At 42.5% G+C, this 20700-nt stretch overlaps 2 protein-coding genes and 1 non-coding gene across 4 annotated transcripts; 2 read left to right on the top strand and 1 right to left on the bottom strand.

Moving 5' to 3' along the window:
- Positions 1-10893: 10893 nt before the first annotated feature.
- Positions 10894-15966, top strand: LOC143137780 (catechol-O-methyltransferase domain containing 1). Of its 2 annotated transcripts, none has more exons than XM_076298094.1 (7): positions 10894-10978; positions 11862-11992; positions 12292-12397; positions 12611-12729; positions 14375-14429; positions 14514-14647; positions 14843-15966. In XM_076298094.1, exons 2-7 carry the CDS (start codon positions 11888-11890, stop codon positions 14993-14995), a joined length of 672 nt encoding a protein of 223 aa, XP_076154209.1. In that variant the 5' UTR covers positions 10894-10978; positions 11862-11887; the 3' UTR covers positions 14996-15966. The 2 variants fall into 2 exon arrangements, with proteins under 2 accessions (XP_076154209.1, XP_076154208.1); XM_076298093.1 differs by lacking the exon at positions 10894-10978 and adding an exon at positions 11550-11699.
- On the top strand, positions 13974-14164 carry LOC143138736 (U2 spliceosomal RNA). Its single transcript, XR_012990280.1, has one exon. It is a non-coding gene; the product is annotated as a U2 spliceosomal RNA (small nuclear RNA).
- LOC143137779 (non-selective voltage-gated ion channel VDAC2) lies at positions 15539-20553 on the bottom strand. The gene is made up of 9 exons (XM_076298092.1): positions 20441-20553; positions 19061-19136; positions 18633-18682; positions 18363-18515; positions 18204-18256; positions 17648-17875; positions 17393-17543; positions 17123-17180; positions 15539-16579 (listed from the first exon to the last, which is right to left on the bottom strand). Exons 2-9 carry the CDS (start codon positions 19125-19127, stop codon positions 16488-16490), a joined length of 852 nt encoding a protein of 283 aa, XP_076154207.1. The 5' UTR covers positions 19128-19136; positions 20441-20553; the 3' UTR covers positions 15539-16487.
- Between the last annotated feature and the right edge of the window lie 147 nt (positions 20554-20700).

Below are 20700 nucleotides of genomic sequence, written 5' to 3'. Positions count from 1 at the left end.
GAGCACAATCTCCCAAGTAACAAACAAGACTTTTTACGAGCCGGCGCTGTTGTGCAAATGAGAACAGACTTGCCCCGAATGCAGAGAAATAAACACTAAAGCGAGAGGTATATAGGACAGTCAATGTAATGACTGCAAAAGCCATTCCTAACGAGCGAATTAGCAAGACATACTCCTTCGTTCCCATCATCCATCTCCTATAAAGCGTTTATTTGCTCCCCCAAACAATCTCTCCTTGGCGTATCCAACATTTGAAGTGTCAGCACATTACCAGTCAACCAGTTAAAGCGCCTGAAATATTACCTGAAATGTGATGTGGTTTTTTTCCACACTCTCACAGCCACCATAACAAATCGCTACCCTCCCCACACCCCCCAACCCCTCCTTTGAAATAATGGCCCGAGTGGGTTTCTGATTAGTAGAGCAAATCAATGTGGGGAGAGGGGTGAGCCAAATTTGTCTTTTTACAAGCATGTGAACAAGGCAGTGGAGATTGACATTTACATCGGCTAATCTCCCGTGACTGACAGCGTGGGGGGGAGGAAATCAGATCATTGATCTGTGCTTTTAAAAGGGGGGTGGGGGTATAGGGAAGCACTATAAAACGCTCAAGCCAAATTTACACGAGGAAAACCAACCAGCTGTATTTTCTAAAGCAATACACTTGCTGGTCGTGAGATGGCATTTGTTGTTATGTTTAGGGGTTTATTGATCTATTGAGAGAGGGGATGTGGTCGGTTTGGCTAAGTGGACCAGTCGCGTGGATTAAAGGCTGTTGATCTGAATGAGGGAAGAGTGGCCTACAAGACAACAAACAACACCAAAAAGCCACTAGGCCTCTGCCAGACAATCGGAAAATTCCTTTTTCTTTCACCGGGTGGTTAACATTTCAAACTACCCCATGAGAGGGAGGAACAATAGGGATTTGGATTTGACGGACACGTGCTTCCTGATTTGATGCCATGCCTGGCACTTTGAAACCACCAGCTACAAATTATTCGGCTACTCGTTGCCTTCTCCGCCGCATGACAGAGACGCTCAGCATTTATAGGCTCTGCTCAGCACCGCCAGTAACACGGAGAAGGGCTTCCATAATTCCATCTGACAGATATATCTATTTATTCATTTCTAGGTGTAAAACCTGGCGTTGCCAGTCAAAAAGGCGAGAAGGCACCGCCTTGTTTCAGACGGCTAATAGCTAACTCGCGTCTCAGGTTTCGGCTTGACAACCACAAAATGGATGCACTTCGCAGCAGCTTAGGATTCTAATTTGACGCGAGCGCTCGGGGCCTGTCTGCAGAAATGAATAGCGCCAGTCACTTGGCGAGAGAATTGATGTCCACCGGCCTCTATATACAATTACATGTGATGCAAGCCAAGGACGTTTCTCTGGACAAATGATGACAGTCATCTTTAAAAGTAATGGCCTCTGCAGCATTTTCTAAAAGTTCCAGGTCCCAGACCACCCCACCCTACCCCACAAGTATAATGAATTTCTGATCTGGGACACAATGATAGATCACCGGGCCTGGGACAGGATACTGTGCCCACAATTTAATTGACAGGGTATAAATCCAAGGAAGAGCGTAGGGAAGGTAGGGGGAACATTTTTTGCATGATCAGCAAGGTATCAAACAATCATTGCAGATAAGTCATTTTTATAGGACCTGGCGACTTGCTAAATCCAGACCACTGCTTTATGGTGGAAATTAAAATGTCAGTTCAAACGGGGCACTACACGATTAATTATTTGGCCTAGGATTTCAAAGTGATTCAACTTTCAAACATTGTCTGTCCGACTCTATTTCATAAATGAATCTCTCTCTGTCTATTTTTGCCAAAAACCTTAAAAAGCATAGACGTCGCATCGTTATCTGACTCTTACAGCTAAATCCAGTGTGCGTTTCAGGATAAGATTCAAACCTGCTCCTCATTCCCCCCTGACAAACCAGTCCAATAGCATGGGGAAATAGATATTACACCATGTCCCCGCACTGGAAACAATCCAAGTCATTCCGAAAAGACATAGAATCCTCATTTCAAGACACACTGCAGAAGGAGATGACTCAAAGTGAGAGCCAGAGTCCAGGAGAGAGAGAGAGAGAGAGAGAGAGAGGGAGAGAAAGGAGAGAAAGAGGAGAGATATTAACCAAGAAATCACGGTCTCATCTTGGCCTTGCTCCTCTGCACATGGATGGCCATGTGTGGAATTCCAGCACGTCACTTTGGTGAGATGGATGACCCCGGAATTAAACCCGGCAGAGTTAAACATAGTAGAGGAAGTGTCTCTCGCGCTGCTCTCAGCAGTGATGTATTGCGGCGGTCTGTCACGGACAGAGGGCCGTAAAAACCTTTGAGCATGCAGAAATTTGTTTTACAAGCTGTGCCCAGCTCACCCACCCAGCCAGCTGCTCATAAATTCCTCCGCTGTGGGTACACGCAGTCTCTCTGTCAGATAAAAGGGCAAAGCTGCACAAGATGGACGCCGCATACACCACTCTCCGCCCACACTGGGAACAACTTTTAACATATTTTAGCACATTTTAGCCATCCCTTGCATTCCACATGCCTTGGCACATTTTTTTGTGCGTATTTGTGTTGAGTTAAGATACAAAACATCTCTTCTGGTTTTCTGAAGGGTTATTCATTTATCATCCAATATGACCTGTCCTTCATACCACACCTGACACAGCACTGAAGAATGTTCCTGACTAGTTTTGTTGAGTTAAGACACAAAGCATCCCTCTGACATTACTATTCCCATTACTATTAATTCATCATCATATGATGTCTGGTTCCGCATAGCCTGTGTATGTGAGGACTAAGTCATCCGCCTGAGTCGTTAAAACAACTTATAATAACTTAACGACTCTCTGAGAATGGCATCGCGTGTAGATCATTCTGGTGGCCTGATGGCCCAATTGGAAGAGATTTACAGTGCAGGCCCCAAATAACTGGCCTGACAGCAGTACGGCAACAGGAATCCCTCCGAGTCGAAGAGCACAGCTGGCGCACTAGATCTTCCTGAGGGGTCAAAGTAAAAGGGCACGTGTTTGACTCGGACATACGACACGACACTCCTGAAAGGGCAGAGGGACTTTAATGTATGGACATGTAATGGTGGTGGTATGGAAACAGCCACTTAACTTCTGCAAATGCTGACACAATGACAACAACAATGGCTGATGAACCAGATCCCAATTGTAAGGGATGTTACTGTGTGTGTTTTCTTTCCCTGGGCCCCTTTCTTGCCGTTTGTCTATCTGGCGCCATCTAGTGACATAGACTCTCGCTACCCAAATCTCTCAGGAAAAATAGCACAATCTGCAAGACAGAATCAATCCATCATTCTCTCCAACGAGAACTTATTTAACATAAACACGCTTGGGCCACTGATTTAACATGAGCATGAGCACAGGCATTTTTAAATATATCTGTCTATTAACTGATGCGTAACCAGTGCCTTAAAAGGTCTGTTTAATGAGCCGTGTAATAACAGCACACATCCTCTGTTTAGAATGGCATCGCATTGCCTTTCGTTTTGGATGTCTGTACGAAGTGGCAAGCGGTTTTGGGCTCGGGCAAGAACGACTGTCTTCTACTTGACATTTAATCATTATGGCTTAAGGCTAGAGTCTCGTGCTGAGCTCACGCACTCATGCATTCACAAGTAAAGGTCTCTTGTCCCGCTCCACGTCGCCTTCTCCAGTATAATTCAGCTCTAGTGTTTTACCCACGCCCAGACAAATAACTCACAAAGTAATCTTAGTCAGGGGCGAAGGGGTAATATAATGTCACTGATGCTTATGGGTTAAGGGCAAGGCGATAAACGAATTATCAGGTTGTGAAGCAGCAATGTCGTGAAATCACAGAGTTAATGGGGTGCTTTCTGTTTTTATTGATGGGGGTTTGTGACACACTCCTTAACGCATACAGCAATACTTCAAGTGATCATAATTGCTTTGTGGACAAGAAGTCAATTGGTCGTATTGTTCACCAAAAGGATGTATCTGAGAGGAAGTTGTTTTTTCCTGTTTATTAGGGAAATATGTAACTTGTGTTTGTACTTCTTCAGAAAGGGTAACATATTTAATAAGGACTTACTTACTGGGACATATCCTTGGGCCTACACACACAACAGAGTGAGTTCAAAAGGGTGGGTCTCCAAATGAAGACACCACAAAAAGTAATCAATAGAACGAGGGCAAACACAGCTAGTCATCACTAAATTGAGGTCTCACTGAATGAAATGTAGGGCCTTGTGGGAAGTTAAAGAATTGTTAATCTTTATCTCCGACTTACTGGATGCTTTATGGCACTTTGAACAGCAGTTCTGGGACAGAACATCCATAGATTCTGCGAGGGGGGCTAGACGATTTACAGCTTTATTACGCTTTGTCTAAGAGCCCAGGGAGACTTAATTGAAAGGAGGAGACAGAAACGGTGAATTGATTTAAGGGGTTGGTGCGCGGCAGCGTAGGATGGCTGGAGAACAGTGTGTCATCATCTCTGAGGCTAGTTTACAGCACAGGGGGGCTGCCCTCCATTTTGATCTTCTGTTAAAGAAGAGACCAGCAGGCCAATTTGCCCCCTCCACTCCTACCCCCACCCCCCCACAACTATCTCTTCTCATCCCCCTACCAGCCCGTCCAACTCGTGCCTCACACCTGTGTAGAGGTCGTTACCGTGGCGCCAGGGCCACGTGAGCGCTGGAGGTCACCAGAAGGACTCCGGCAGGCGAGCGATGCAGCGTCCATCCGCCGCATGAGCTACACTGACAGCAGCCTGCCCGGGGATTTATGGTCGCCGTGACGACCGGCCCCCTGCTTCCACTGATAAGGCCGCGGTATACGCGGTAATGGCCATCAGGGGAGGCATAAGTCACCCAGGAAGGAGGCGACACCGGATCAATAGATCACTGCCGATTTCTCATAAGGCCCGAGAAGCCATTAGTGAAAGGGAAGCCTTTGTTTGTCTAATGACAGATACCCCTCGGAGGGGCGAGGCAGGGCCAGGAGGCCCTAGTGAGGTATTAACGAGAGCCATAATGAACACACACACTATGGGTCACTATGAAGCCCCATCTAAATATTTCTCCTGATTGTTGAAAGCTCCATATGCCTTCACAGGGAAACACACTTTAGCTGTGTAGTCCTCAGGCTTACAGAGCTCAATCAAACAGGCAGTTGCTGATAGAACACACAACACAATCAAGACAATGTTCTTGTACCTCAGCTGACACAGAGCTTGTTCATGAGATCACCACAGTCATGGGTTCAACTGCCAGAACATCGGCACATGCACTGATAAGGGGGGTGTATGCCAGTGGGAGTGTCAGTGTAATTGCCTGTATGGATTCAGCACATAAAATGAAAATGTTGAAGGGGCAACCACAAAAGAGTTAATTAATAGTAAATGTGTGTGTGTGTGTATGTGTGTGTGTGAGAGAGAAAGAGAGAGAGAGAGAGAGAGAGATGCCTTCAATTGTTTAGTTAATCTGAGCAGACCTAACTGAACTGGACTTGCCATCATGACCCAGGCCAGACAGAGAGAGCGAGAGTGGAGGCCATCTATAATGAAAGCCCTGTGAGCCATGCCAAGCCAGTGGAGGGCTGAGGGGTAAGTGGGGGGCGGATGGGGTGGGTAGGGGCCTGTGACTCCTGTGAGCCCCGCAGTGCAGTGCCCTCTGCAATGCATTAGTTCTAATCTTAAGAGCATTCAAATGCAATTACCCCGGCACATGTGACAACTCTAATCTGGGACAATCCCCCATTAAATTCTCAAGGCAAATGCATATTGTTGCTATCACGGCGAGACTGGCCTTTCAGGGCGAATAAGGGATCATTAGTTGTAACAATGTATTAATGTATAATGTGACGACAGGACCGGAGCCAACACTGGGCCACAGCTGAATGCGCAATGTGCCAATAGAAGATGAAGGAATAAATTAGTGTATTAGGATGGCGGGACATGCGTTTTCACAATTAATAAATTCCACCACATCAAGTTGTGATTTAATTATGAATTATGTAAATGGTTGCCATGTATTATTCACACATCTATTAGTCGAATGGGGGGGGGGGGCGTAGTTGAATGGTAATGATTTTATTTTATGCTCCCCAAAAAGTGGACAGGATAGGAACGACAGTTGTGACTGATTCAAACATGAAGGCTGTCACACATGGGATGTTGGTAAAATTAAATGAATCCTTTTTCAGTGCGCAGAGGCTTTTGGACTGTAATGGCATCTCTGACAGAGACATGCACAACCCAACATAAAAGTCTCTCGCATCTCTGTACAACATGCAGCCATGGATGTATCCAGTATGCATACGGTAGACATTATACAAACATTTGGTTTTGGGAGCCCGTTTGGATGAGAATATCCCAAGTGTAAAAATAGTCAGTCCCCTAAGATATAAGAATGTTCTCAGTGGGGACCATCTTTGAAGAAAGAGGGAAAAAAAACACTTTCATCTCGTCGACAGGAGAATGTGCCTTTCACAAAGGCCTGAGGAGGGCTGCTAGATCGGCCTGTCTCCCCGAGCTTTTGTGACTCAGAGAAAATCGCCCACTCAGCTGCCAGTCAAAGTGAAAGGTAGTCTGCTGCCAAAGTCCAGCTGTCTGCTTGATGAGAGACTATGAAAACGCTAATGGGTTGTATCTCTCCCTCGTGGAAGTCAGAAAGAAGACGGACAGATCTAAATCTTCGTTTGACGGATGATACAGGAGACACATTTGTCATCTTGGCTCTATTACGGTGCATGTCATTGTAGCTTTTAAGTGTCAGCAGGGTTGTAATAAACTGTTAATAAACTGTAAACTCATAATAAGCTGCAGGATGTGTAGAGACGACACAGTGTGGCAGCTAACATGAGAGCTCTTTGCATGAACAGAGCATATTTGAAATGTACATGTTATAATGGACTGATGTGGGACATAATGTTGATAATGTTTACCTTAGTAATAACGGCTTCTTTGTGTCCAAAGTTGGGTAAAGGAAGAGAACTGTACAGTATGTTACAAAAGCTTTTTGAGGGCCTGCCAGAAGTAGGAACTCTTTCGGTGCCTTATAATCCATCAAGACCCTGGATCCTCAACATGCAGATACCTAATAAAAAACATATGTAAAACACTGTTCAGCAAACAGCAGTTCAGGAACCAGACTGACACCAGGAGTCAGGACCAAACCTAAGGTACCCTTAGTGCAGCACACAGTCAGGAGCATATAGGGTGGACTCACTTGACCAGTGTTTCTTAACTGGTGGGTCGGGACCCAAAAGTGGGTCACAGAACCATTCTGGGTGGGTCACGGAGCTTGTGTTAAAAAAGAAGAAAACGCTCATTTAAAATACTACCTCATTAAATCTAATATTGGACCTTTATTTTGATACACTTTATTCATGGCATGATGACAAATTGTCAGGTCTGAAGAAAAGACTCCCTCCCTGAGGACACTAAAGCAAGAACAGCAGCAGAGTGACATTGCAGTGCCACTGGCATGCTTCCTAAATAAGTGGAAGGGTTTCCTAATAAAGTCTTTTCTGTCCTCTAGTGGCCATCTGTGGGTACTTACAGGTTGGACATGACCCTTAAATGAAGAAAAAGTATTTCTCTGGCAATTCTGCTACATAGAGCAAAAAGAATCCTTGACTTCAAACTGCAATGGAATCCAATTGTTCCAGAAAAAATACAATATGACAAAGCCAATATGATAAAACTATAAGAACTTTTAAACTAAAAAGTCTGAAGCACAATGGTAGCACAATCATGACAGAATTATGTTATAGGTGTGTAAATATTACTTTCATCTGTAAAAGACAGGTTACTACAGCTATAGTGCAACATAAAGATTTTCACAGTCTATTGGCTTACTTAATATCAAAGGCGTTGCAGCTGAATTCAACAAGATACAAAGATCTCAGTCCCCCCCCCTCCCCCCTTTCATACTGCCTTGTAATGACATAATGCTCGCTGATCTTGACCTTATGCTCATGTGTGTTTTGGCAGATTAGAGTTGATAGTTTATCATAATTAGATTAACTGGTGTGATGTTGCGTGTTGAAGAGCATTACATGCTATGGTGTTTGATGTCCTCCGTCTCCCATGTGCTCACATGCTTTGCCTGAAGATCACATGACGTGTCCAGCCCAGAGTGAGGGAGGTTGGGGGGTATAGGCACAATTTACTTAATAGAGGCTCAAATAACCTTTAGTTAATACTATTTTGGTGTTATCGTGCAAAACACCACATGGCATCTGTTATTCCATGCCATAAAATCAAATCACGTGCATTGTGGTCAACAATAACCATTCGGAAGCCTTTTCAGCGAAGTGAAATGATTTACCATGTTCCTGGTCAAAATCTTTGCAACAGCTTTTGAGTTATGGCTTTATTTCTGTGTGATTTCACTGATACTGCTGCCCATCTGCAAATGCCCATATAGCACATCATACTGAAATGGACTTCATGGCTCTCCTTTGCAGCTGCTCAATACAAATAGCGTAATTGTCACTCAAGTAGGCTACTGATTAAGAGTTAACACATTTCATTGGACAATGTTAAGATACTGTAGGCTGTTAAAATATGCCATATACCAAAATCTCACGTGTTGTCTTAACTGTCTTAACTGAAGCTCATTGGCGGCTCACCCAACCTCAAACATCATGCTGAAAGTCAAGAATTAAATCCTGATATCCACAGCATGAAAATGCAAATGCAGAGCCGCCCATTTCAAATGACCATTCTCCTAATAGACTGCAGAGGGCACTGTTATGAGAATACATTATGATTCATGATGACAAAGCAAACTGCATTATAATTGGGACATGTGTTAAAGTGTGATAAATTATTAAGCTAAAAGGATGACGGCATTAGGCTGTTTATGTTTTCTGTAATTTAGGCTATTGGAATGACTTACCAGCCTAAACTGAATGGATGGAGAGATAGATGGACACTCAGGAGGGTTTGCTGAATATATTTCAAAGACTCTCAACATGAACTTAACCTTCTAACACTGTTCCGGTCAAAAATGACTGATTTACACATTCCCTGTACCATAAATATGGCATTTTTCATCAGATTGCCTCAAGATCTTATAATATCCTTCACAAAAGGCTTTTGAACACATAGAGTTTATTTTGACTACTTTCTTTGAATTTTGAGGGATTTATTCAATGTAGAAACACTTTTTTTGTTTACGGTCAAAAATGACCGCCATATAAAATAAATGGGAAAGAGTATAATTTTCATCCAGGAGATAAAAGACATCTCCTTACACACACTCCTACCACCAATGTTCCCACACACATGCATGCATGCACAAACAGAAGCACACACACACACACATACACACACAAACAGACACACATACAGTTCACACATGTACATCCACTCACAGACACACACACTCAGTATATGTTGTCAGTTCATGTTGTCATGTTGTCACTTGTACGTGTGAACCATCAATGTTCACAAACATAGGCATTCACGCACATAAAGAAACACACCCACCCACACACACACAAACAGACACACACACACATGTACACCCACTCACACACACACACACACACACACACAGTTCATGTTGTCAGTTCATGTTGTCATATTGCCACATGTGCAGGAACCACCAATGTTTGCACACACATGCATGTACACACACGGAAACACTCACACCCACACCCACACAAACAGACAGCACATGTTGCCACTGTGCATGTGAACCACCAGTGATCGCACACATTCACACACATACAGAAACACACCCACCCCCACACACAAACACACATAATGTAGATGTTAATGTTCTAATAAGGGTCTGTTTACAATAATTTTCTATTAAATAATACTTTTGTCATGGCATTGGTATTTAAGAGCAGTTAAAACTGTCCGGTCAAATTTGACCGTGAACAGTAAATTAAGGAGGGTAGCAATAAACAGTGTTTAAAGGTTAACTTGGACAACAGCCCACACAGTACTGATATTCAAAATTGGTTAGTCACGCGTTAAATTTCAGCTCCACCTCCCACAATAGGGGCCATTTTAACCGAATCCACTGTTTGTTGCACACACTTTTTTTGTTTACGGTCAAAAATGACCGCCATAGGAAATAAATGGGAAAGAGTATAATTTTCATCCAGGAGATAAAAGACATCTCCTTACACTCCTACCACCAATGTTCCCACACACATGCATGCATGCACAAACAGAAGCACACACATACACACACAAACAGACACACATACAGTTTACACATGTACATCCACTCACAGACACACACACTCAGTATATGTTGTCAGTTCATGTTGTCACTTGTACTTGTGAACCACCAATGTTCACAAACATAGGCATTCACGCACATAAAGAAACACACCCACCCACACACACACAAACAGACACACACACACATGTACACCCACTCACACACACACACACACACACACACAGTTCATGTTGTCATATTGCCACATGTGCAGGAACCACCAATGTTTGCACACACATGCATGTACACACACGGAAACACTCACACCCACACCCACACAAACAGACATCACATGCACATGTTGCCACTGTGCATGTGAACCACCAGTGTTCGCACACATTCACACACATACAGAAACACACCCACCCCCACACACAAACACACATAATGTAGATGTTAATGTTCTAATAAGGGTCTGTACAATAATTTTCTATTAAATAATACTTTTGTCATGGTATTGGTATTTAAGAGCAGTTAAAACTGTCCGGTCAAATTTGACCGTGAACAGTAAATTAAGGGGGGTAGCAATAAACAGTGTTTAAAGGTTAACTTGGACAACAGCCCACACAGTACTGACATTCAAAATCGGTTAGTCACGCGTTAAATTTCAGCTCCACCTCCCAGGGGCCATTTTAACCGAATCCACTGTTTGTTGCACAGCCACAATTCACAGAGGTTAACGGTCCAGCATCTTGAGCGATAAAGTCCAGTTAGGTGAGTGCATTATCTACTAGGCTACCTTTTAATACTAGGCCTACAGCATTTTTAATGAATGGAGTTCGTTCGATTATGCCACATGGATATAGCAAACTAATTGTGATTAATAAAATAGCCTGCGTCGAGGAAGTCACACGCCTATGTCGTCTTAGAAATGTCAGAATAGCCTAATCATAATTTCTCAGATGCTAATGATAACCTAGGCTACAGCTTGCGACATTGTAACAAATCTCAGTTAGCCTACTAACATGTGGCTTCACCGGATTGCTTACTCAAACTACAATGAGATGAGCCGTGGGGTTAAAGACAAAATGAAGGGAGCAAGTTAAAATCACATAAATGTTCGCCTATGTTTTGGGTAAACTATGCACACATTGAGGTTGCAAAGCCGCAGCTACATGCATGCACAGCACGAGCAATCATGTGACAAAAAGCAACACTGTAGCCTACCCCTCAGCGTTTACCATATTACATCTAATATAAGCGCCCCGATGTGGAGAGTCGCTGTTTTTCAGGTATTTTTTTTTTTTACGGTTACAGCCACTTACGTTGACGGTAACGTAGTAGGAAACATGCTTCAGATGAAGTAGGCTAAGTAGTATCGAATCCTTGGTGAATGACTGCTAACCGGTAACAATGTCACTTCAAAATGTCAGTAAAGAAGCTTTGATCGGCTCCGCAGCACTCGGAGTTGTCTTTGTTGCAGGTTATTATGTTGGTAAGAGAGATAAATTAGTCCCTCAACTTTTGAAGTTTTGGTAGACTCACGTCAACGTCATATCAACAAGATTTAGCTGAACCTATTAACTTACCTGAAGCAAATGTGTCAGACATGCTGGACTGTTTAATGGCGTGCTAATAACTCATTCTTGTTTCAAAGGCAAGAGAAGACCCAAATTCAGCAGTATGGATATTTTCAAGAGCCACGTCGGAGCAAAGGACAACCCTTTGATGCAATATGTGCTCAATAATTCCCTGAGGGAGCACCCTGTCTTGAAAAAGCTGAAATTGGTAGGCCTGAACTTGTACCAATCTATGTCTATGACAAGCTAAAAACCGTATACATCTATATATAAGCAACCTTATACATTTAATTAGCCTATAGAGTTCTATGAGTATGCCTATGTAGTGTTAAGGTTATATTATAGTCATTTTAGCTTTGTAAATGAAACTATTACTACTTTCAATACTTATAACTACTTTCAATTATCCATGGAATGTCACAGCTTTCTGACTACATGAAGATGAATGTAGAGATGCATAAAATACACACCTTGTTAAGCTTTCCCTTTGCACCATACACATTGCAGAAGACAATGGATCACTCCTTAAACCACATCATGGTGGCTTGTGAGCAGTCACAGTTAATGGCGAACATGGCAAGGTTAATCAAAGCTAAAAAAGCCATTGAGATTGGTGAGTACAGTGTAGGCTATTCCCTAAACAATATTTCCACCTTTCAGTTCATGTCATTCACATATAAAACACATTGCAACGAACCATTTCACTGAACAATGTCACTAATCATGTGTGAATATGATATGCAAGCTTATTATGATGATTTTGGAGATTAGAGTTGCAAGTCATATAAGTGTGTGGTATCTGTTGTTTCACACCAAATGATTGAAGGTGTGTACACTGGCTATAATACCCTGAGCATTGCCCTGGCCCTACCTGAGGATGGCCGTCTGGTGGCCTGTGATGTCAATGAGGAGTTTACCAACATTGGCAAGCCCTTCTGGAAAGAGGTAAGAACCAATCAGCACGGGCATGTACATTATCCTCTTAACCTGTCAAAAGAATAATTTACATACAAATGTATACTTTTCATATTTAAAGTTTAAGTCAGAAAATGGAAGGTATGCTTCCATACTAATTTAATTGTATTTTACCACAACCGTTTTATTAACATTTTTATATATTAAACAAATCTGCTGCAGCACATATATTGTATGATACAAGTGGCTTTCATGAAACTGCTCAGTTGATAATGAATTGTCATGTATATCCTGTGTCTTGGGACATACTGTAGGTGTCATAGTTTGCCATTAAAGGATTGTGTGAATGGGAAGCTTTCGGAATGTAATAATAATTGCTTGTGAAAGTCTACACAAAGTTACGATGTTGTCCTTTGCTGTATTCATTTTGCAGTGGAATGCATAACCACAGGTAACCGTTGAGTTTTAGTAAGCATGACTCATGCATGTGGACGGAATTGTCAACAATCAATCAAAAATCAAGTTTGCCCTTGCTTGGGGTGAACTGAGTTACACCTTGGTCTTTCAGGTTAACCATTAATCCACTTGCTGAACTTAATGGATTTGTTACACACATGCATGTACACTATAGCATGGTGTGAAAAATGCATACTCTGTGTCAGTTGGCAACGCACAAACCCATGTGTTTTTAGCTAGTTGCCACGTTTACTTTTTAAAAAAAAAACTTTTCCCAAACAGTGTGCCTTTGTTACTTTCCTTTTCTCGGCGTCAGTGTTAAAAGTGAAATTAAATTACTGTGTTGTTAAACCTCATTATTATTGAAAGCACTGGTGACACTGTCTGAGTTTCATCTACCATAAGACCAAGATGTTTTATGATACCATTCTATCATAAAACAAGCATATTAATCTGGTATGCCAGTGTGCTTATTGCTCCATTTGTAGCTGTTGTCTCAAATATGTAGTCATAAACGTTTCATATGCAAGATGTAGGTTTAAATGGTGTTTATATGACCAATAACACAGCCGAAATATGTCAAGGAAACCAATCAGTATTACATTTTATTTGTCATGTTTGGATCAGGCATTTTAAGAGGCACCTTGTAGAAAAAGAGTAATACGATTATAGAACATCAATGGAGACATAAAAATGTATATCCCTTAGGCTTTAATTTGATTTACCATATCTAGATATATGTTTGGCAACCATTCTGTTCCTTTAAGTGGATTACTCACTGAATCTAATGTCTATTAGTAACACAGTCATCTCGCTAGTTCGTTTCTCGGCCTTTTGGCTAAGATCAAGTGTAGTATCTGTTCTTATCAGTTTAATATCTGATACGTCCTCTACCCGAGGACTATATATTAATCTGATTTTTGGAACAGGGAGACGGAAGAGGGGCTTGCTCCGTCCGCTCCACGCATCGACCTGGTATTGCAGTGACTCCGGGAACGGTGCACATCCCTGGGGCAGCCGTGGCCTACTGGTTAGCGCTTCGGACTTGTAACCGGAGGGTTGCTGGTTCGAACCCCGACCAGTAGGCCATGGCTGAAGTGCTCTTGAGCAAGGTACCTAACCCCTCACTGGTCCCCGAGTGCCGCTGTTGTTGCAGGCAGCTCACTGCGCCGGGATTAGTGTGTGTGTTCACTGTGTGCACTGTGTGCCCCCCCCCCAGGCTGGAGTTGAACATAAAGTGGACCTGCGGTTACAACCTGCTTTGAAAACCCTTGGTAATGCTGATTTAAAATCAATTCATATCACAATTACACTCTTTAACAAATTAGTAGTATTATTTACAATCATTTCCTCTATAGATGATTTACTAGCAGCTGGAGAAGGAGAGACATATGACTTTGTCTTTATTGACGCGGATAAGGTCAACTATGACAACTACTACGAGAAATCTCTTCAGCTCCTGAGAAAAGGTGGCATCATCGCCCTTGATAACGTAAGTGGGGGATCAGACATTATGGCTACATCCTCACTGCTATCGACAGTTGTCTGGTAAAGAGCGCATCGGGGTGGTGATGGTGTCACTGTCTGTTCCATATATACTTACCTCTTGTCCATTGTGACATTGTCATGTTCTGTCTCTTTGGAGATTGGTGATTCCTATTTTTGCTGTGCGTGCTTCTTTCCCAAGATGCTTTGGAGCGGTAAGGTCGTCAACCCCGCAGAGGATGACCTGGACACCAAGAGCCTCGACAAGTTGAACAAGAAGCTCCACAGGGACGTGCGGGTCAACGTCAGCTTGCTCACAGTGGGAGATGGACTTAGTCTGGCCTTTAAGATTTAAGCCACCATGGGGAGGGCATGACCACACTGCCATGGCTACAGGCAGTCAGACGGTTGTGTGTTTGTAATGTTGTTTACAGTGAAAGTAAGGATGTACAAGGTGTATCAAGATTTCTATTGTGACAATTGTTGCAGGGTTCAGTTGAATTTATGAATTATACGTGATGCATAAAGGGTACTGTTACTGCAGTGTATTTTTACATAGAAATATCAACTATATTTTAAGGGATTAGATTGACCCCAGAGCAACTTGGAGTTAAGTGCCTTGCTCAAGGGCACAACAGTGAAAGCTGGGAATTGAACCCACAACTTTTCAGGCTACTGCACACTAACCAAGCTCCTTAACCACCACACTACTACTGCCTGCATTACCAAAGTTTCCAAAACCCCCTCCCTAATACAATATTCTGAAAACAGAGGAAAAGTGTCAAGTTGTTCCTTTTGTTCTGCAACCCAATAGGTTAAATGATTTTTACATTTCTACACAATTGATCCACTAACTGGCCAAGAACAATTTGTACATCACAGCATGTGCACCAAGGTGTCAAGTTTAAAGACTTTATTGTAAAGGTTGACATACACAATGGGAGGGACTGCATGGTTTCCAAGCAACGTCCTTGTCGGCCATTTACACTGCAGTGGAATGGGGGGGGGGGGAGCAGAAGAGGAATGGGTGTGGTGGATTTACTCAGTAATTCAATGTGGATAGTTCTTAATTGATCACACTGAGAGAAATCCATTTTGGCATTATTCGTGACTTCATTACAGTTTCTAACCTAAGATGAGAACCAAAAACAGGTGGATCTGACCAAAGCTACATCTACTTGAAATGAGATAAATAAAGCTGAGCCCAGTCTGACAAGACTGCAGGGCTTTTAAGTGTATTGCAGTCCAATAGCATCTATATTAAGAGCCAGTCTTAAGGACCGGCAAACGATAATGCTAACATGTGTGCAAATGCTGTTTTGGGGGGGAAACAGCAAATCTGAAGATTAAGGTGATTCTGAAGAGTGCAGAGCAGCTGAGGTTTATAATTCTACATTCAGAGAACATTTACTTAAAAGAAAACACTCTCAAGTAAGATCAGGAAGCCATTCTTTTTCAGACCACCCAAATGAACCCGCAGAACCAAAACATAAACAAACAAAAAAAAAAGAAAGAAAAACAGCCAAACATGCAGAACATGTTCCAAGTTTGTCTTTTAGAAATAGATGTATTTCATTGTCATGGCAACTCAAGTGTATAGAAGAGAGGTGGACAATACAGCAAATAAATAACAGGAGTGAACATGATGGAAGATTTCAGGAAAAAAAAAAAAAAGTGAGAACTGTAGCTGTCGGGTATCCATCATATCACTGTGGTATGGAAGGTGTGAATATATAGTTTCATTTTTTTTTCTTCCCTTTGAGAGACCGCCCCTGCTGGTTAAGCCAGAAATACATAAGGCCAAATTCTTCCCATAATTCCTTTCTAAGTGAGAGGCGAACTGGATGTTATGCCTCCAGCTCCAGCCCCAGGCCCAGCTTGTGACCACCTGCATTGATGTTCTTCCCGTCCATCAGGGCGGACATGGTGAGCTTCACACCTGGAATGTAGCATGTGTGTAATGTTAATGGGGTAGGACCGCATGAAAAGGAATAATTCATTATCATGCAAGCACACACGGGTGGGAATTGCCACAAAGGCAATGATACGATAACATGTTATTTGAGCCAAAATACAATATTATTACATTAATACATTTTACAATAAGGAAAGTGCTGTGATTTGATTCAGTGAACTGAAATACACTGAAATGTATTGTTCCCCATATTGGATTTCCAAAACTAGCCGACTCGGCAGCTAGACTGACTTACTCTGCCCTTTATTGGCATGACGCAACCAAAGAATGAGGTATTGTGCTGTCTTGTGAACTTCAGAGTTACCGCAAAGTTACCAGAGTAGATATGTGCCAAAATAGTAAAAAATAAATATTTTAAAAATATATACAATAAAGTTAATTGAAGCCACATATACGATACAGTTAATTGAAGCCACTATCAATATATTGTGGATAAAAAAAATTATTGTGATACATTTTTTTCCCCCACCTCTTGGCACACAGGTGATTGACAGGCAGTGTACATACCTGGCCTAAGTGTCTGGGTGTAGCCAACGCCTACCAGGCTTGCATTATTCACCTTAGCCTGCAAAGTAACAAATACACAAACCCAAATTAGTCACCAACAAACAAGAATACTGTGGTCCCTGTTTCCCTATGGAATACTCTCAGTCTGAGGGTGAAAAAAGCGTGTCATTGTGAACGCCCCCTTACAGGTTGTAATATGGATTTCAGAAAGATCCATATCCATTATAATAATAATGGACCCAAATCCAACTAACCAGAAAACACACTCACACTTAGAGAGGCACTGGAGTCCAGCTGGTACTTGGCAGCTATACCAAAGCGTGTGCTGTTGTTTCCTGCAGTCCAGGCCAGATTGACAGATGTCTCCAGCTTGTCACTGACCTTCTGGTAGATGGAGCCACCAAACTCGGATCCGTCATTCCTACCAAGGAAACATCCAAACATGGCAAGTCAGCTTCCACTAGACACTAGATAGAAGGTTAACTGCAGGTTAACTTCGGGACCTTTAATGGGATGTGGGCTTACACGTTGGTGTGCAGCTGAAAGTCACCAGTCTTGTAGCCAATCGCGAAGTTGTTCTGGGTCATCTTGGACTTGGCCGTGTCGAAGCTCATCTGGTAGCCAGCGAGCCAGCCCTCGTAGCCCACAACTGCGGCTCCGTGGATTGTAGGTCCAGCAAAGTCGAAGTCAACATCGCAGCCGAGGTTGACGTACTCACGTTTGTAGGCCGTCTTCACCTTTCCGCTCTTCTTTCTGACAAAACCAATTTAAAAAGGAACAGAAGGGGGAAAAATAAATATATTTGACAAGACAAAATAAACTCACACATGCTCTAAAAGGTCCTAAATACATTATGCCTATCAGCTTATGACATTGTACTCGGTTATGGCTGTGATCTGCCAGGGTAAACATGGGACCAGTCAAAAAATATAAAAATCTGATATGCGGGTGGTGGAAATGTGCTTGCATGTGGTTAGAACATTGTAGATAACATTTTCATAGCCCTTTTTCTCAGTGAATATATCTATGTCTATGTCTATGTCTATGTTAGATCAATGGTCATAAGCTAACAAAGTCTTACCCAGTATTTGGTGAGAAAGTTGTGTCGAAAGTAAGCTTAAGTCCTTTGGTAATCTGTTATACACAAAAAAAGGTGCAGTGAATATACCGGTATTCAACAAACGTAAAAAACACATACAGTATTGTAAACCATGATGGTGGACCCATCCTCTCACTCTACCTGGTCTTCAACAGTGATCTCTGTTCCCAGAGTGTTGTCTGTGTTCCACTTCTCCGTAAAGGTCAGGCCATATTCTGACCACTTGTACTTGGTCTCCAGGTTACCATTGACTTTGCTGGTGTCAGTGTTCGATGAGCCTGAAGTTTTGAATTCCTGAGGGTGGATGCATACATGAAGATCAGCTACAGACATTGATTAATATATCCTCCATCGGGTGTTTCAACATGCTTTATCCTCTTATCTAGATAGGCAACTAGATCACAAACATACCACTCCGTTTGCGGACTTGGTCTTCACATCAAGCTTGACTATGCCAAACCCTGTAGGACAAAAGGAGTCATGTTTATGGTGCAATGAAGTGTACATGTCACTTCAAAGAGATAACATATTTTCTAAATCAACAACTCTACTGACATTACTATATGTATAATTCATGTTCATAAATCATACAGCTTGCTCTTGCCTGTATGAACCCCACCCTTCTAATCTGCAGAAGCAAAATTAGTGGTAAGAACAAACTCTGGAAAACTACTGTATTACAAAACAATGCAATCCCCACCCACTCACTCACCAATGGGAGGTCAACACCCAAAACACATACTAACTAGCTATATTATTGGTTACAGTGACACCTCCATATGTCATTACTTTGACATTTATGGTGCCTCATGGAAACAAAGACTCTTTCAATGGCATACCATATCCTTTGTTGAAGATGTCCTTGGCAGATTTGCCAAGATCACCATATCCGGGAGGAACAGCCATTTTTTTTATCTGCAACAGAGACCTGAACATGAGCACACCTGTACACAGTATAACAGTCTCTTCAGCATCCACAGAAATAGCTCCCCAGTGCATGTAATTATTAACTAAAAATACAATTAAAAAGCAAATGCGACCTCCACCGCCTCCTTATGTCATTTCATGTACCAACACAACCTCCAGCAGCCTCCTGGTATTGTAAGCTCATCTTAGTTCAGTTACCAATAGATAGGCTAGTCATCTAACCAACCATATGCATGACGGTTACCATAAATACTATTTGCAGCCAGATCACTGACATTTAATGATCTATCCAGCCGACGATGACTGAAGTGATGCAATTGACTGACGTTACAGGTTCAACCAACGAAAACGTACGATTGAAGGAATGAAAGAAGTCCACTCTGCGTCTCAGGAAGTCACAACTTTGGCATACGCTAGAGATGTCACGTCTCCATACAGGTCGACTGCATTCAGACCCCTAGAGCAAGTGCAGCAGGCTCCAAACGTGAGGCTTATTCTCCAGTGGACGAGTTGGACGCTGGACTTTTGACTGGTTAAGCATATTAGAGTCGCCTAGCTAAGTTGGTTAACTTGCCTTGGGTTTACTTGACTCAGCACGCAATCAAATAGCCACCATTGTACTGATCCGTCAACTCTACAATCGAAAGTAAAACCAAATGGGTTGGTTTTCAAATTACCTTATTTCTCTTATGACACGGCCTCTGACAAGTGATGACTTTAACAAGCGTTAATCATTGTAGGCATATGCAGTAGACTACTGCGAGCTAGCCATCCTCTAGCTAACTTACCCATCACCCTCTAACCAAATATCACGCCAGCATGCTAATTTAGAGAGGTCAAACATTTCGTTATTGGACACAACCTGGCAACATAGCTACAATGCTAAGGCTACCTGGGCGTAAAAGTCACGACATTTGGTTACCGGCACGGAAGCCTACTGTCGTTGGCACGTCATGCCAAAGCTAACTTTCACACTATGTGGTGCAATGGTTGGTACAGATAGTTACACAGCTAGCAGCTAGTCAGCTAATGTTACCAGCTCAAGTTTCTCATCCCTAAGCTGGTGCAGTCGGATCCCACCAAGCAGCTGCTGGACTGCTCGCTAGTTAAGCAATACTAGCTAGCTTTAGCCCTGGCTAACGTTACCAACCCAACAACTCAGGAGGGTACGCCATGTTCTATTAGTATTTCACAAGTTGTACAACCAAGCTGGCTACATTGGCATACAAAGCGGGGTTGTAACAACTATTAACAAATTGTCCCATATAATTTTTCAGCGATAATCGCCTTACCTGAACAGAGGAGGCAGCTAATGTCAAGAGGGTATTGATTTCCTGGCTGTTACTGAGGCTGCAGTGCCACAGTACTTCACTCCAGCTGGAGGGCGATGTGAAGGAGACACTGCACCAGTAAGGCGAATGCTCACAGCACGTTTAGGACCCTTGATTTATAGCTGTCCCTAATATGCCTAATTGAAATGACCACTAACATTTGAAGATGGTAAAATGTAGTGCAAACGGTGGTGTTTTGTCGTCTTCATAAACATACGTAC

This window comes from Alosa pseudoharengus, unplaced genomic scaffold (genome assembly GCF_046254945.1).
Source record: "Alosa pseudoharengus isolate Yale_2024_CS ecotype anadromous, Long Island Sound unplaced genomic scaffold, YU_APseudo_1.1 YU_APseudo_1.1_scf_21, whole genome shotgun sequence".
NCBI lineage: Eukaryota > Metazoa > Chordata > Actinopteri > Clupeiformes > Clupeidae > Alosa > Alosa pseudoharengus.
Note: the sequence above shows the minus strand (reverse complement) of the source record. Positions and strands in the feature narration are given on the sequence as shown.